The following is a 16,220-nucleotide window of genomic DNA, read 5'->3' on the forward strand; positions in this document are numbered from 1 at the left end:
GCAGCTGCCCACAAGGCATCCATATTTAAGACCCATCCTGAGGACCGGAATGGAAATCAGGCTCCGAGAGGGGTGCCCCGCGGTTCAAGTCCCCTACATTCCCTATCCATGCCACTGGGTTGCTCTGGTCTCCTGTAAGAAATGGGGCTGACCATCTTCTCTGGGCTCACACTTGACCAGAGATCAGGAACATGAGGAGACTAAGACATGTCATAAGCTTTAGAGTTTCCCACCATGCACACCCTAACAGTTTCAGAAATACAAGGAGATTTGGAAGAAGGGCTCAGAACTTAGGTGAGGCGGAACGACAAGGAAGAAACCTGCGCAAATCTGGGGGTGGGCTTGAGCCGGGTGCAACCACTGAACAAGGTTGATTGGAGACTAGGGTTCTGCAGGGACAAATGAAGATTAGTAGAACTTCACTAGGAGAAGGCAAATACAGGTTGGGTCGTCCACACTCAGGATGGAGTCCTGAGCTCAGAGGAGGGGCTGCCAACAAAATAGGAGAGGACAGGAGCTCCGGGTTCCCAAGCCACCGGTGCTTCTGGGCCCTGTTGACACTAAGCCTAATGGAAGACTCTTCCTCCCCCCACCAACTTCTAGTCCCCTCCACCCGCCACCCTTCCAAGGTTCCCTGCACCTCCTCACTGCGCTCATCCCTTTTCTTTAAATAAGCTGCGCTGCTTCTCTGGGGTCTCAGCTTCCTGGGAAGCGAACGCAGCAATCAAATACTAGGTAGGAAACACCTGCAACACCCAGAGCTGACAAAGGACGCAGCGGGTGCACACTGGCTAACCGCGGGGTGCAGGGGCCACGCGGGGTCCCCCCCACCCCAACCCCCGCCCCAGCTCAGGTCTAGGAGGGGCGGGGCCTGGGGCGGCTCGGGTCCTTTTGTCTGCAGCCCCGCCCCGCCCAGCCCCGCCCCCACGCGGGCCCGCGGCGCGCGGCAGACACGAGCCGCTGACACGAGCGGCCGCCGCGGGCTGAGGCTGCGCGCAGCAGACCCGGGCGGTGCGAGCGCGATGGCGGCGGCGCGGGGCTCGGGCTAGCTGCGGGCGGCGCGGATGGCGGGCGGCTCGGGCTGGGCGGGCGCCCCCGCGGCTCTGCTGCGCTCCGTGCGCCGCCTGCGCGAAGTGTTCGAGGTGTGCGGCCGCGACCCCGACGGCTTTTTACGCGTGGAGCGCGTCGCGGCGCTCGGCCTGCGCTTCGGGCAAGGCGAGGAGGTAAGGAGTTCGGGCGCGTCCCCAGGCCGGGGAAACCGCAGGGACCCCGCGCAGTCACATTCCGGGCCTCTGTGTGTCACATGGCACGCCCGCCGTGGCCGGCCAGTCCACCTGCCCGTTCCCTCCGGCCCATCTCCAATCCCCCTTAATATCTGTGGAAGGGGATGGGTGCTCTTAAAATCCGGCCTCTGAACACCCCCTCCCACACACAACCAAGTCACAGGGTTATGTGTGCACCGCGCCAGGCCTACGGGTGACCGGGATAAGCAGGGATGTTCTGCAGCCTCTGGTCCTTAGCTGCACCAACCCAACCTAGAAAAGAGGGCATGTCTGCTCCGGGCCACCCTAGATTCTGGTTCAGTTCCTGGTGACCTCCCACTCAGGCTAGATGGGCAGGCCTAGCTGGCAGCAGACTGTGCTGGCTGCAGAGGGCCAAGGAGGACCAAGCCGGGAGTGGTTAGCTGAGCCTCTGGTGTTGGTGTTGGGCCGCATGGGTGGCAGAGAGCAGAATGATGAGGACCGCCAGTGTGTAATGAATAATTGTGCGTTGGGCTAGTGTCCTCTTGCTATCCTCACAGAGGCTTGTACAGGACATGGAGTTAATGCAACCCACAGTGTTCAACATCTCTGGATTCACAAGCACTTTGGGTCTCTAAGGTCATCTGAGACCCCAGGCCCTTTGTGGGGAGCTCTGGGCCTTGGTCTCAACTGTTATACTGGATGGCATTCTAGGACAGGTCAGGATGGCAATTTAGAACATGAGCTATGACTAGTTGGACTGTTGGTGTCTTCTTGTCACCTGACAAGTGGGAGGTACTAACATCCCCTTTCTGGGTGGCTGGGCACTGGCCAGAACCTGGAAATCCCAGAGAGCAGGAGGTGGAGGAGGGAGGCAGGTGTCAGGTGTGGGGACTCTGGTCCCCAGTCCCAGGCAGCTTACTACTGCAGTTCCCCTCAAAGCTTATTCTTTATCTCTTCTCTGGTTTGCTCGGGAGCATCTCCTGCCAGCATCCGTCTTCCTGGCCAGTATCTCCCGCCTGAGCAGGCTGAGTTAGCACCGGAGGCCACAGACTGCTGATGGGGAGGCTCCTCCTTGCTTTGGGCTGAAATCTGGAATCCAGAACTAGAAAACCTCAGACATGGCAGTGGCCTCGCTGGAACCTCGAGCAGGAGACCAGAGCCCTGAAATGGTACCCTAGGCTGGACAGACACCTCCCACCATCAGATCCTCCTCCCTGTACACTCCAGAAGCAAACTGAGTCATCTGTGTTCTGCACAGGGACCTACCTGGGCTTCCCTTCTGCACTATAGTCTTTAAATATCTGAAAACATCTTCTGCCCTCGTCTCCCCCCACCCTTTCATCCCTTTCTGAAGCTCCAAGCCAGCTATCAGGACCTGGGTTCCTACAGAGGTCACTGGTGAATTGTCAGTCTGTTTTCTTAGCCTCAGCAGGGCTGGACTTGATCAACACACACACATGGGGTGGGGGCTTCCTTTTCAGTGATCCTATACACTCTCTACTCTTAACAAGTTTCTGGCTACTAGAACCTCCAGAGATGTGTTTGGAAAACTTCTGCCTCCACCCTGGGGCTGGCCAGTGGTTCCTGTACTTTACTCTTGTATCATAGCAGGAGTCTCTGTGGTCTAGAGCAGGTTGCAAATGTGGACAGTCAAAAATAGATCTGTTATATCTCTGTCCCCTGGGGGGGGGGTGACACTCTGGTAACCTCCTTCACAAGCTGCTCTTGTGTGTATATGTAGCTTTCTCCATGAAATGAGATCATACTGCACCATGCATTCTAACCTAGCACCCTCCACACACACCCAGAAATGATCTTCATGTTTGACCTTATAGATGCTATCACCAAATCAATGATGTAGTCCCGATTCGCCACATTTCCCTGTTTGGCCCCCAAACATTCACTTATGATGTTTTGGGGGTTGTTTTAAGCTTGATCTCTCTCTCGCTAGGACTGTGTAGCACACCTGTTTCATGTGACCCCGGCACAGTCCCCTCCAGTATCCTGACTTGTTCATGAGGTCAGGCCTGTTGTCTCTCATTTGTTTCTTAAATCTAAGCCTGTGGCTTGTCCCTTGTTCCTACTCAGTTTGGTCTTTTTTCCTCGTAAGACCCTCTGTTCTGATCCACCATGCTGTGTGCAGCCTCTGGTGCCGTCTGCGTGGGAATCCTGGTGCTGAGGGAAGAGGACTCAGGGCAGGACCACGGACAGGGCCTGAGGCTCAGAGGGGCTCTATTTCCATACTGAGGCCGCTGGGAACATGTCAAATTCACAAATGCAGGGGCACTGTTGCTCAGAGATGGGGTTCCTTTCACTTGTGCTGCGGGCTCGGACTGTTTCTGTTGTTTTATTTGCACATCTGCCTGTGACGTCGATTCCCCAACCCACTGGTTCTCCAGACGATGATCGACCATTCGTTAGACATGAGATTCAGTATCTACATTTTACCAAATGCCCTGGCAAACCTTGGAGCCCGGGATAAGACAGGTCTTAGAGATTGAGATACCCTTGAGAGCCTAAGGAGTATCTGCACTATAGTCTTTAAATATCTGAAAACATCTTCTGTTTTCAGTAATGCAAAAATCAGTAATGCAAAAATCCCCCATCCAGGAGAAACCCAGGGGCTGAGGGTGGAGTGATCGCTTTCTTAGCCCTTAGAAACCCTGGATTTGATTCTCAAAACTACATTAAAAAATGTATATGGCTATATACGATTGAGCCCGTCAAAGTCCTGTCATGGTGTGGGGAGGGACTCACAAGGCCCTAGCCCTCCACGAACATTTGTAGGCAGTTAGTAGTAGCCATGGGGTGGGGCTCATGAGGACTTGCCCCTCTCTAAGAGCCTACAGGCAGCTAATGGTTGCTGGGGGGGGGGAGGGAAAGCCCTTTTCTTTAATGATGTAGCTGCTGGCAAGGTGGCCATGCTTCTGTAAATAAAACCTCTCACCCCTGTTCCTGTAAGCATCCCTAATGGAGTTCATGGGGGGGGGAGGGGGGAAGAACATGAAAGGGGAGAAAGGTGGTTGACTGGGAAGAGGAAAGTTAGCAGGAGGAGGGCAGGGGGGAGGTTAATGGAGGTTGAAAGTGAGAAACATACATCCCATACATGCACAAAAATGGCGTAATGAATCCCATCGTTCATATTCATACAGGCTAATAAAAAACAACAAAATTTTAGAGGCGGACACAGCACTTGGGAGGTAAAGACAGAAGGATCAGAAGTTCAAGGTTGGAGCCTGGAAGGTGGCCCAGCAGAGACAAGCTTGCCACAAGAGCTTGATCGCCTGAGTTCAGTCTTCCAGAGACCTTACTTCTGGAAGCTGTCCCCTGAACTCCATATGTGCAAGGTTGCACCTCTGTGACCCACATGCATCGTCACAAAGGAAAGAAATTCAAAGCCATCCTTAGTTACAGAGGGAGTTTGAGGCCAGCCTCAACAAGACCCTGACTATAAATAAATAAATAAATAAATAAATAAATAAATAAATAAATAATAAATAAATAAATAAAGGTGCTAATTTTGGCAGCACATGTACTAAAATTGTAACTATGTGAGGATGATATGCAAATTCATGAAATGTCCCATATTTAAGATAGATAAATATGTAATTTGTATGAGATAATACCATGGAGGGAGGAAACCTGTCTCTTCATCCCTTAAGTATGAGTTACTTTATCAGTTCCTCAGAGTCTGGTAGAAAAGGGAAAGGGCAACTCTTATCTTATAGGGGGTGTGGTAGGAGGGGTACAGCTTGGCCCTGGGCTGCATATCAAGGGCATCTTTCTTCCTACCCAAACAGCCCCACTGGGTTGAGCAGACAAGGAAACCTGGAACCTTGACAGCTGTCTGGGCTTGAGAGCTGAGCAGAGCCCAGGCAGGGTGCTGCGAGCAGTGGTCTAAAAACACACTGCACACATTGCTGCTCCCAGTCCTATCGAGTGTGTGACACCTCATATTTTTATAGTGTGGTCATCCATTGTTTTTTTTTTTGGTATGTTTTAATTTTTCATATGGTTTCATTTAACCTAGGCTAACCTCTAACTCACTGTAGGCAAGCATGACCTTGAACTCCTGATTTTCCTGCTTACACACTCTGAGTGCTGGGGTTACACGCATGTGGCTGTGCCCAGCTCCACATGTGAAGGATGTCTCCTATTCCATTACTCTTGGCATGCTTAGCATGAAACCTGTTTCCCTTGGTTTGTCTCTTATGTCCCTGCTAAGTGCCAGGGCTGGGAAACTTCGGGGCTGTGAGCCTAATCCCTCCCGAGTGGGGTTGGAGCCATGGCTGGAAAAGAAATTGACAGCCAGGCACAGTAGTGCGTCCCTTTAAACCCAGCACTTGGAGGCAGAGAGGCAGGTGGATCCCTGTGAGTTCAAGACCAGCCTGGTCTAGTGAGTTCCAGAAGAGCCAGGGCTATGTGGAGAGGCCCTGCTGGGTGTGATAGGGAAAGAAAGAGACAAAGAGACAGAGGAGAGGAAGGGAAGGAAGGAAGGAGAGAGGGAAGGAAGGAAGGAGAGAGAAGGGGGGGGAGAGGAATGAAGGAGTGGGAGAGAGGGAGTGGGAGTGTCTGTCTGGCAGCTTACAAGTGGGCACCCTTAGGGACTCTGCTAAAATCCATTACTTATAGCCTCTTTGTCCTCAGGGACAAGATAGCAGAAGAAATCAAATCCCCAAAACGTGTACACCAAGCCTCTAGGGAGCCATAGCTCGTGTTATCGCAGTGAGAAGGTCTCTTCTTCCTTTTGGACTCATTGTCCTAAGTCCAGCTCACACCTTACTGCTCACGTTTAAGGCACAAAGCTTCAGAGAAGAGTGACAGAGTTCTTCAGATACAGTTCATGTGTCCTGTAGTGAGCACCGTCCCCAAGGGGGTCCAAGGCTACAGTCAGACCCCAGACAAGGCAGCAACAAGGCTCCTATGCACAAAACCCAAACCTGAAGGTGGTGGCATGGGGGATGGTGGGGAGAGGTTTTTCTGAGACTATCCATTCAGTGTCTGTGTCTTTCTAGAATAATCCACTTCCAAAGCCAGGCCATCCTGTCTAGGCAAAACTCCGAGTCTCTTTCACGTAGTGAGCCGAGGCTGTCTCCTAGCACTTAATCTGCTCAACCTTCCTGATGTCCACTCACCCACTCACTAGGGAATCCATTTGTCCAGCCACTGGTCCGTCACCCACTCACCCATCACTTCTACTTTGCCGATCCATCCACCTACCAAGCTGCCTGTCAGCGATGTCTTCCTCCACTTCTCATCCACCGTGTGCTCGGTGAGAGTTTCTATTGCTGTAATAATGCATGACCAAAGCATCTTGGGGAGGAAAGGGTTTATGTGGCTTACACCTCCATATCACTGTTCATCACTGAAGGAGGTCAGGACAGCATCCTGGAGGCAGAAGCTGATGCAGAGGTCACAGAGGGGTGCTGCTTACAGGCTTGCCCTCAGTGGCTTACTTAGCCTGCTTTCTTATAGAACCTAGAACCACCACCCACACTATGCTGAGCCCTCCCACATCAATCACTAATTAAGAAAATGCCCTGCAATTCCCTATAGACTTCCATACAGCCTGCTTTTATGGAGGCATTTTCTTTCACTTTTGAGAAACCAATTGTTTTAATTTATTCTTTTTATGTGCACTGGTGTTTTGCTTGCATGCATGTTCTGTGTGAGGGTGTCAGATCTCCTGAAACTGGAATTACAGACAGCTGTGTGCTGTCATGTGGGTGCTGGGAATTGAGCTCAGGGCCTGTGGAAGAGCAGCCAGTGCTCTTAACTGCTGAGCCATCTCTAGCCCGGAGGCAGTTTCTTAAGTGAGGTTCCTTCCTCTCAGAAGACTTTAGCTATGTGAAGTTGACATAGAACTATGCAGTAGATCCATCCTTCTTCATCCATCTGCCTGCCATTCACCCTCCACCCCCACTCATGCAGGCTTTACTGTTGGGCTGCGGTGCCTATGGCCAAGTACAGACTCGGCAGTGGGGCTGTGTTACCATGGGATGCCAAGTGGCTGTGTGTAGTTAAAGTCACAGGAAGGGCACAGAGAGTGAGAACTGAGGCTGAAACAGGGGCAGATGGTGACCAGAGGGATGAGGAAGGACTGTCTGGTTCTTGTGTTTCGAAGGGCAGCCACATCCCAGTACATGCTGTCCTAGCGGGCACGAACTATTTTTATATTTTCTCGATTCTGCAGGCAGTTGCATGTGGAAAGGTATGGGGTTATCTTGAAAGGAGATGCAGCCTGGCTTCTTCTTAAAAGAGCTGGGATGGGTCTGCCCAGTTATCTGTAAAGTAGAGCTCTTGTGGCTGGAGACAGCCTGGTGTGGCCGCTCTTGCAGGAGGCTTGGGTTTGGTTCCCAGCACCCACACGGCAGCTCACAGCCAGGGGTAACTCCAGTTCCTGGGGATCAGGCATCCTCAGTCCCAGATGCTGCTGTCCCTTTCTGCATGGTACTTTCCCCTGCAGGCTCCCTCGTGCAAGAAACAGAGTTCTTCCAGCCTCCACTGGTGGTTTCTCTGAACAGGAAGAATAAGGAACAGACAGAGCCATCTTCAGCCCGGCCTTTATCTCTCTTCATTCACCCTCCTGCCACTAGAAGAACCAAGAGCTGAAGTGACTTGTGCAGGACCCATGAGCACACATCTTGCTGGTTCCAAAGCTGCCTTCTTACTGCCTGCAAGACCTGGGGTTTCAGGCTCTCAGAGGCCAGGGGTGGGAGAAATCACGGCAGAAGGTGTCTCTCACTTTCTGAGCCTAGAGGGGCATGGTTGGAAGTAGGACTGAGCGGAATTAGCTTGTGATCTGTGAGCCCTTTGGAGCTCAGCAGCAACCTAAGTGTTCTGGGAGGACAGGAGGCCTCTGTGGAAGGCCCAGAGGCCAGAGGACTTGAGGCTTGGGGTAGAAGAGGCTGCCAGTAACCACACCCTGTTCTGTTAAGTAGGCCAGAGAATGTTTTCTTGGGCTTCTCAGCACCTCTGCTTTGCCATGGCTTGCTCCCCAGTAGAAGCCTGTTCTGTTTATCACAACTACCTCTCAGCTCTGGCCAAATGGCCCTACCTTTGGGAGGGAAAGGTACTGGCTGCAGGCATCTCCTTACTACTGTGCCTGGAACACAGTGAGAGTACAAGTGACTGTTAGCTCTGAGCACTGGCTGTGGTTGACTGGGTGAGATGTCCATTTATCTTCCCACAGGCCTTTTCTAGCGCCGGCCCCAGGTCACACTGGTGGCTATAGATCCACAGACAAACAGGGCATTTCTTCCCTTAGCTCCCTAATGTGGACAGGAAGACTAGGAGAGAAACCTGGGGTGGGTGGATAGGAAATTTTTTACACTTGGGGTGTGCGTGTGCATGTGCATGTTTGTATGTGTGTGTGTGTGTGTGTGTGTATGCATGTGTGTATGTGTGTGTACCTGTGTGTGCATGTGTGTGTATGCATGTGTATATGTGTGTACATGTGTATATGCATGTTTGTATGTGTGTGTATGTGTGTGTACATGTGTGTGTATGCATGTGTGTATGTGTGTGTGTGTACAAGTGTGTATGCATGTGTGTATGTGTGTGTATGTGTGTGTACATGTGTGTGTGCATGTGTGTATGCAGGTGTGTATATGTGTGTACATGTGTGTATGCATGTTTGTATGTCTGTATGTGTGTGTACATGTGTGTATGCAGGTGTGTATGTGTGTGTACCTGTGTGTGTGCATGTGTGTATGCATGTGTGTATATGTGTGTACATGTGTGTATGCATGTTTGTATGTCTGTGTATGTGTGTACATGTGTGTATGCATGTGTGTATGTGTGTGTACATGTGTGTATGCATGTGTGTATGTGTGTACATGTGTGTATGCATGTGTGTATGTGTGTGTACATGTGTGCATGTGTGTATGCATGTGTCTATGCATGTGTGTACGTGTGTGTGTGTGATGAGGTTGGCAATGTTGATGGGGTACAGTATGATGCTTCAGTACATATGTGAACTGTAGAATGAGCAAATCAAGCTAATTAACCTACTTCCTCCTGTTCTTGGCATTTTGATTTGGTGGGAACTTTGGAAACCCACCCCTGACATGTACATAATTATTAGCTGCAGAGCTGTAGCCACCTCACAGAGCGGTAGGCGGCCGGAGCACAGTTCTCTTGTCTAACTGGACATTTTCTGACCCCTCCAGAATGGAGTCCTCAGAGGGTAGCAGGGTAGTGTGTCGGGAGGACTCCCGGGCTTCCCACTCAGCTGGGCCTCCTTTGGCCCTGCTCCCTGTTCGTGTGCATGGCTGCTAACCAGAGCTGGACTGGACTGTGGTGTGCGTGTCTCAGAGCCTGGACCCCAAATGCACACTGCCAGCCACACTCTTTCTCCTGCTCTCGATGGTCAGGACTTAACCTCGGGCCTTTAGCATGCACAAGCACAGTAATACTGAACCGTGCCCTCAGCCCTAAACCTCCACTTTTAATGACTGCTGTGGCTGTTGTTACTGTATGTGTCTGTGTCTGCATGGCTGTGTGTGTGTGCATGCCTGCGTCTCTGAGAACTTGGTCTAATATTGAGCTATCCTCACCCCGTTTGGGTCCCCCCACCCCTGCCATGAGCTCATAGATTCCTCCCTTTCCCATAGCTATAACCCAGGTCACTATTCTTTCTAATGCTCAGAGGTTTCTTTTGCTTTGTTTTAGTGTAGAATTGTGACATTTTTATTTGATAAAACATTTTATTTATTTATGGTGCTAAGGATGGAACCCATGGCCTTTACCACAAACCATATCCTAGTCCATCACTGCCTTGCATTTTGTTAATGTTTTGTTTGAGACAGGGTCTCATGGGACTCCAGGCTGGCCTCAAACTGTAGCCAAGGATGGCTCTACTTCCAATGCTCCATTCTATACCTCCCAGGTGTGAGGATCACTGACATGTGCCGCAGGCTCTTAGGTGCTAAAGGCTGGAGCAGAGGTTTTACCTGCTAGGTAACACTCTACCAACTGAGTCACAGGGTCAGCCCCTCAACAGTCCCTGTCAAAGAACTCACTGAGGCTGGAATTGTATCTCAGTAGTAGTATGTTTGCCTAGCCAGTGTGACACCCTGAGTGTGATCCCCAGCACAACTGGAGCAGATGGATGGATGGATAGATGGATGGATGGATGGATGGATGGATGGATGGATAGGTAGATGGATGGATGGATGGATGGATAGGTAGATGGATGGATGGATGGATAGATAAGTAGATGGATGGATGAATAGTTGGATGAATAGGTAGATAGATAAATCTCTGACATTCTTTAACACAGAATTTATATCTATTTATAGATAAAGTCATGCTGTGTCACCCAGGCTGACCATAAACTCACAGTCCTCCTGCCTCAGCCTTCTGGTCCCATAAATAGATTTCAAAGCACATAGCTCTGTTTCAAGATCTTTAACAAATACTGTACTCAACCCACTAACTTAGACAGCACTGCCTTTACTATATATCCAGTCTTCCTCATGAGAGCAAAGTACTAACAAGTAGTGTTCTATGAGGCTGGAGAGATGGCTCAACAGTTAAAAGCACTGGCTGCTCTTCCAGGGGACCAGGGTTCAATTCCCAGCAACCACATGGCAGCTCACAGCTGTCTGTAACTCCAGTTCCAGGGGTCTGACACCCTCACATAGACTCACATGCAGGCAAAACACCACTGCAGATGAAATAAAAACATTATCTTTAAAAAAAAATTAGCATCTTAAAACTATGATAAATTAATGTTAAATGTGCTCTGTTACCACTAAGAATAAAGTACATTTTCACTATTTTTTAATTTATTCATTTTTATATGTATGGGTATTTTACCTGCATGTCTATCCACATAACTGATAAGAGCATCCAGTGGGAGTTACAGACAGTTGTGAGCCACCATGTCGTGTTGGGAATTGAACTCGCCACCTCTGGAAGATCTTACTGCATAGCACTGCCGGCCTCAAACTCAGAGACCTGCCTAACTATCAAATAAACGCTAGGATTAAAGGCACCTGTTATCATACCTGGCCCCATTATTATTTTTAAGCTACATGTTAGCAGCATATAGGAATGTAATTTATTTCTGTCAGTGTATCTGTTTCACCACTAGTGTGAATTCACTTATTCTAGTAATTTTCTCAATGATTCACATGGGTTTTTTTTAGGCAAGCCTGTCCACTTCAAAGGTAACTATTGAAGCGTGAGATGGGATGCATGGGAGATGTGTCCCTTGTGGGAAGAGGGAGAGGGGCATGCTGGGACATTGGCCACGTGGTCAATGTCGGATGAGCAGGGCAGGTTAGGGTAGGTAGGTTAGGGTAGAGAGTGGGCGCAGTGGTCTGCATGGCAGGCAGCGTTGTGCAGGAAGTGGTGGATCCTGCAGAGAAGAGCATGGGCTGCTGTGGGTCAGGGGCTGACGCAGAAGGAAAAGACCTGGCGATGAGCAGTCAGGTGTCTTGGCTGTAGATCTGGTGAGACAGACAGAAGTGCAAACAATGGGCCCGTGGGAGCTGGCCTTGGGTGCAGAGTTGGCCTTCGGCATCCGGAGCTGCTGTGGAGCCCAGGACACTCCCTGTACTCTGCGGTGGTCCGGGCTGCTGGTAGCCGGTAGGTGGAAGGGTCAGTGGGGGCCGCCAGGGTCAGGACTACGTCTTTCTTGGACCTGGGAGATGGCTCAGCAGGTAGAGACACTGTGTGCAGGCCTCACAACCCAAGTTTGATCCCTGGATTGTTCAAGGTGACAGGAGGGAGTTGTCCTCTGACCTACACGCATGCACACACACGTGCATACACATATGCACACACACGCACACTAACACACACAGTTTTTTTAAATGGGGTGACTGTATTGTACCAGCATTAAGTATCACCTCAACAGCTGCCCTCTCGGCCCTGGACTCCTTTGGTTTTATTGTAGAGCAAAAATCTCACTGTGGTAAAGACTTCTCAACTGTTATTATTATTATTATTATTATTATTATTTTGCCCTGATTGCCATTTTTCAGTTGGTGCGAAGAGTTAGTGAGTCCGAAGCGTCCGTGTGTCTGTGCTCCTGGTACTTGGCTGGTGGAGGCAGCAGGATTGAGACTATCTTTGACTAAATATCAAATTCCAGACCAGGCTAAGTAATGCAAGACCTCATCTCAAACAAAACAAACAAACAAACAAACCACACACACAAGGAAAAAAAGAGTTAGCTGAAAGTACTCCTACTCTCCCACACCTGTAGCCCAGGTTTGCCCGCCAGGTGGCGCTGGGCAGACCCACAGGTGTGCAGAGGGGCCTGTGCCCAAGCAGGGAATTACTTTGCCTTTGCCCACCTCTATAAGAGTGGGCACAATACATGCCAAAGGCATACCAGCCTGAGTGAAGTGCCAGGGGGCACCCAGAGCACAGCCTGCTCTGTTTGGCCTTGAAGATGTGGGGTTTGCTGTGGTTTCCTCTGCCTCCCCAGACACCTGTGAAACTTTGGGAAGGCTGGAGGGTGCTGGGGTCTGGGATTGTAGAGATCACAGGTGGGCTCTCAACTTTCCAACTTGCTGGCTGTGTCCCGGATCCTTTAGCCTTGTCTGTGAGGTGGGGTGCCCCTGTGAGGGTGGGGGCATTCCCACTGTGTCTGTGGGTGGGAGATTGAGGCCAGAGAGCCTGGCACAGGGCAGAGTGACATGTCCGAAGCTCCTTCTTGTTCTGGGAACTGGCACTGTGGACACTGTGGCTTTAGGCACACTCAGAAGAGATGGTACCAGGGGATGAGGTGGTTAGGACTCTGGACCTCCGGGGACGGGACACTGTGGCCTTGTTTCTGCTGTTGCTGTGCCGGCCGTGTGACCCAGGTTGATGATGCTGATGACAGTTGTAGTGGTGGTGGAAGTGGGGGAGGAGGGGGTGGCAGTGATGTTGATGATGGTGGAGGTGGTAATGCTCTGCACAGTAGATTTAGAGTAGATGGAATCAGTGGTGTTTTGCAGAAGAGACTGAGCTCTGGTGAATTCTGGCTTCCTTGCTTCCTAACAAGCTGGTAACCATGTCTCCTTAATTTTCCCATCAGTAAAAACAGGCCTAACAATAGAAATTACTCCATAGGCTTGCAGAACATATCTGGAATAATTCAGGTAGTGCTCTTAGGAGTACAAGGCTCGGAGCAGCTGCTCCTGTTGTCAGTTGTTACTGAGCCATTATTATCATTACTGTGACCCTGGGGACCTCACTTTGGGGAGTGTGGTGTGGTGGGAGTGGCTGGTAGTAGGTGAGTTGTGACATCCCCAGAGGATGAAGTCTGCCCTGGGGTAGAGGTGGGGTGATGACACAGCCCCTCTAGTTTTCTGTTGGATGCTGGGACTGTTCCCCTTCTCCACACCTAGCTGCCTCAGAGAACTTGAGTGTGCGAAAGCCCTGTGCCTTCCCAGGGGGGTGATTCCTTAGGATTTACTGGGGATCTTTGACCATGCGATTCCCGAGGCTCCCTGCTGGCTGCCAGGCCGAGCAGATCTGAGTTGGGCTTTAGAATAGACCTGTGCCCTCAGCCTTCTGCTTTGGAGCCCAGAGGGCCCAGATCTAAATGTTTGCCTCTCTCCTGACCTGGAAGGCCTAAGGCTTGTCACCACCACACCAGGGCTGGCTGGCTAGTGTGCAGGCAGTCTGCAGCTCTGACTTTTCTGGTGCCTAGGACCTTCTTGCTTTTTTCCTCCCTGATCTGCCCCAGCCTTCAGTCCTCATGCCCACTTTGGGAAAGGAAATCTGAATTATGAATCAAGACCTAAATCATGTATGAGGACTGTGGCCCCATTTAGTGTTGCAGTGCCTGCTGGGAAAGGGTTTGCATCTGCAAAGAGCCTTTGGTTGAACAGACTTGAACTTTTTCTAGTCCCTAAGGAACTTCCCCAGACTTCAGGATCTCCTGACATAGAGAAAAAAATGACAGTCACAAGAGCCAGCCCTGGGCCTGACCCTGGTCCCCAGCTCTGAGCAGAGCTATAAGAGAGCTGCAGGCATATTGAGGAATCCAAAGCTGCACGCTTCTTCACTTAGGAAGTTGCTTGAACACAGAACTCACCTAGAATCTGTCCTCCTGAGGTGTGTATCAGGTACAGTCTGAGAGGAAGCTGCTCTAGGAGTCTCTGGCATCAGGGCAGGTGGATTGTATGTCCTCAGTAAGGGCCTGCAACCCCTCACCCAGATTCTGTCTCTGCTGCCAAAATGGCCTGCTTAGTGTCATGTGCAAAGCAGGACAGCCATAAGGGCAGTGCGCAGGATGTGAGGGATCCTGGCCTTTTGGAGGTGAGGACATCCCATGAGCAGAGCCAGGGAGTGGGGAAGCTACTGGGAGGCTCTCACAGGCCTGTGTGTCTCAGACTTACTGATCTGAGAAGGCTATGTGTGTATATGTGTATGTATGTATATGTCGATGTGTATGTATATGCGTGTGATTGGTGTCTGTACTTGTTTGTGTAGATGTGTGTACATGTTTGTGTGAGTTCATACACACAGGCACCTCCATGTTAAAGCAAACGGTCACATATTCAGTATCTTTTCTCTGTGCCCCTCACTTTTCTTTCTTTTTCTAAGCTGATTAACTAGAGCATTGTCCCAGAGAAGAGCGGTAAAAGGACTGAAGACACATTTCAGTTTAGGGCGGAGGATGCTGGGCAGACCATAGCTGCCACATGTCCTGCAATTCTTATCACTCCTGGTGGTGTACAGTTAGGACTTCTGTAAGAAGTGGAAGAGAGTTTAAAACTCCTGAGGAGCATTTATACACACATCCGGGCAGAATGCTGCAACATCTTAAGTCTCTTGTTTCATTCTTCTAAAAATAAATTTAAAAAAATATTGAGACAGGGGTTCTCTGTGTAGCCCTGGATGTCCAAAGAACTCCCTCTGTACACCAGGATGGCCTCAAACTCTCAGAGATCCTCCTGACTCTGCCTGCCTCCCAGATGCTGGGATTAAAAAGAGTGTGCCACCACCGACCAGTTCTAAAAGTATGTTTGTTCTTTGTGAAGTTCGTGTGATGTGTCCAGATCAGTTATCTCTCAGATCCACTCAACTATGTGCTCTCTTTTTAAAACTTAAAAGTCCAGTTTGCACTGCCCAAATACTCTTGGCTGGGGCCACCTCCTGCAGTGTCATCCCGATTACCAGGGTCACACCCTTAAAGAAAGCCCTCTCCTGGCAGCCGTCAGTTGCCGGGGCTGCTCCACTAAGGTTTGTCTGTCTCCAAGCTGGGGTTTTGTCGAGCGTGAGCAGGTCTTGTGCGTGCGGTCACAGACATGTGAGTTCATGTGTGCACCCGCCCTCTTGTGTCTAGAAAATGCTCTGTCCCTGAAGTCACTCACTTCTACTCCCTCTTCTGCAGTGATGTGTGAGCCTAGGGAGGACTGGCTGTGATGCAGATGATCCGTGTAGGGCTCAGCTTTCTGAGATTTAGTATGCTCTACCCCTTAGCCAGTCCTGAGCCTCTGTGTGAATTGGCATTTGCTGCAAAAGACACTTCTCTGATCTATGGTACAGCAGTAATTCCTCAGTGACGGGTTCAGCACTGTTACACCCAATGCTCATTGACAAGGCTGGGCTGGCTGGCCGATCTTCTCCCCAGCACTGGAGTCACAGGCACACACTGCCACACCTGGCTGAGAGAAAGGCTTTTAGTTGTGGCCATGCTGGGGGTGGAATGGCTCTTGTGTATGTTAAGCACGTGTCCTACCACTGAGCCATGGCTCCAGCCTCTTAAGAACCATTTTTCCTGTGATAGACCTTTTGAGACTCTCAAAGACATGACCTCCTGGAGACTGTGACAAGGGGCTCAACCGTTCTGGGCACAGCTTCCTTCATGGGTAGAACCACATGTTTCACAGGTAGGATGGATGGATGGATGGATGGATGATGGATGGATGATGGATGGATGGATGGATGGATGGATGATGGATGGATGGATGGATGATGGATGGATGATGGATGGATGATGGATGGATGGATGGATGATGGATG

General features: G+C 50.5%; 1 protein-coding gene across 1 annotated transcript in view; it reads left to right on the top strand.

The window, feature by feature from the left end:
* Window positions 1-1,064: 1,064 nt before the first annotated feature.
* RAB11FIP4 (RAB11 family interacting protein 4) overlaps window positions 1,065-16,220 on the top strand; it is a gene marked incomplete at both ends in the record, with an annotated part of 93,171 nt that continues 78,015 nt past the window's right edge. Inside the window, one exon of the mRNA XM_080924098.1 lies at window positions 1,065-1,223. Coding sequence (XP_080780224.1) covers window positions 1,065-1,223 — 159 coding nt within the window. The remainder of the gene's footprint in view (window positions 1,224-16,220) is intronic.

Source organism: Micromys minutus, assembly GCF_963924665.1.
Source record: "Micromys minutus genome assembly, chromosome: 10".
NCBI classification, from domain to species: Eukaryota; Metazoa; Chordata; class Mammalia; order Rodentia; family Muridae; genus Micromys; species Micromys minutus.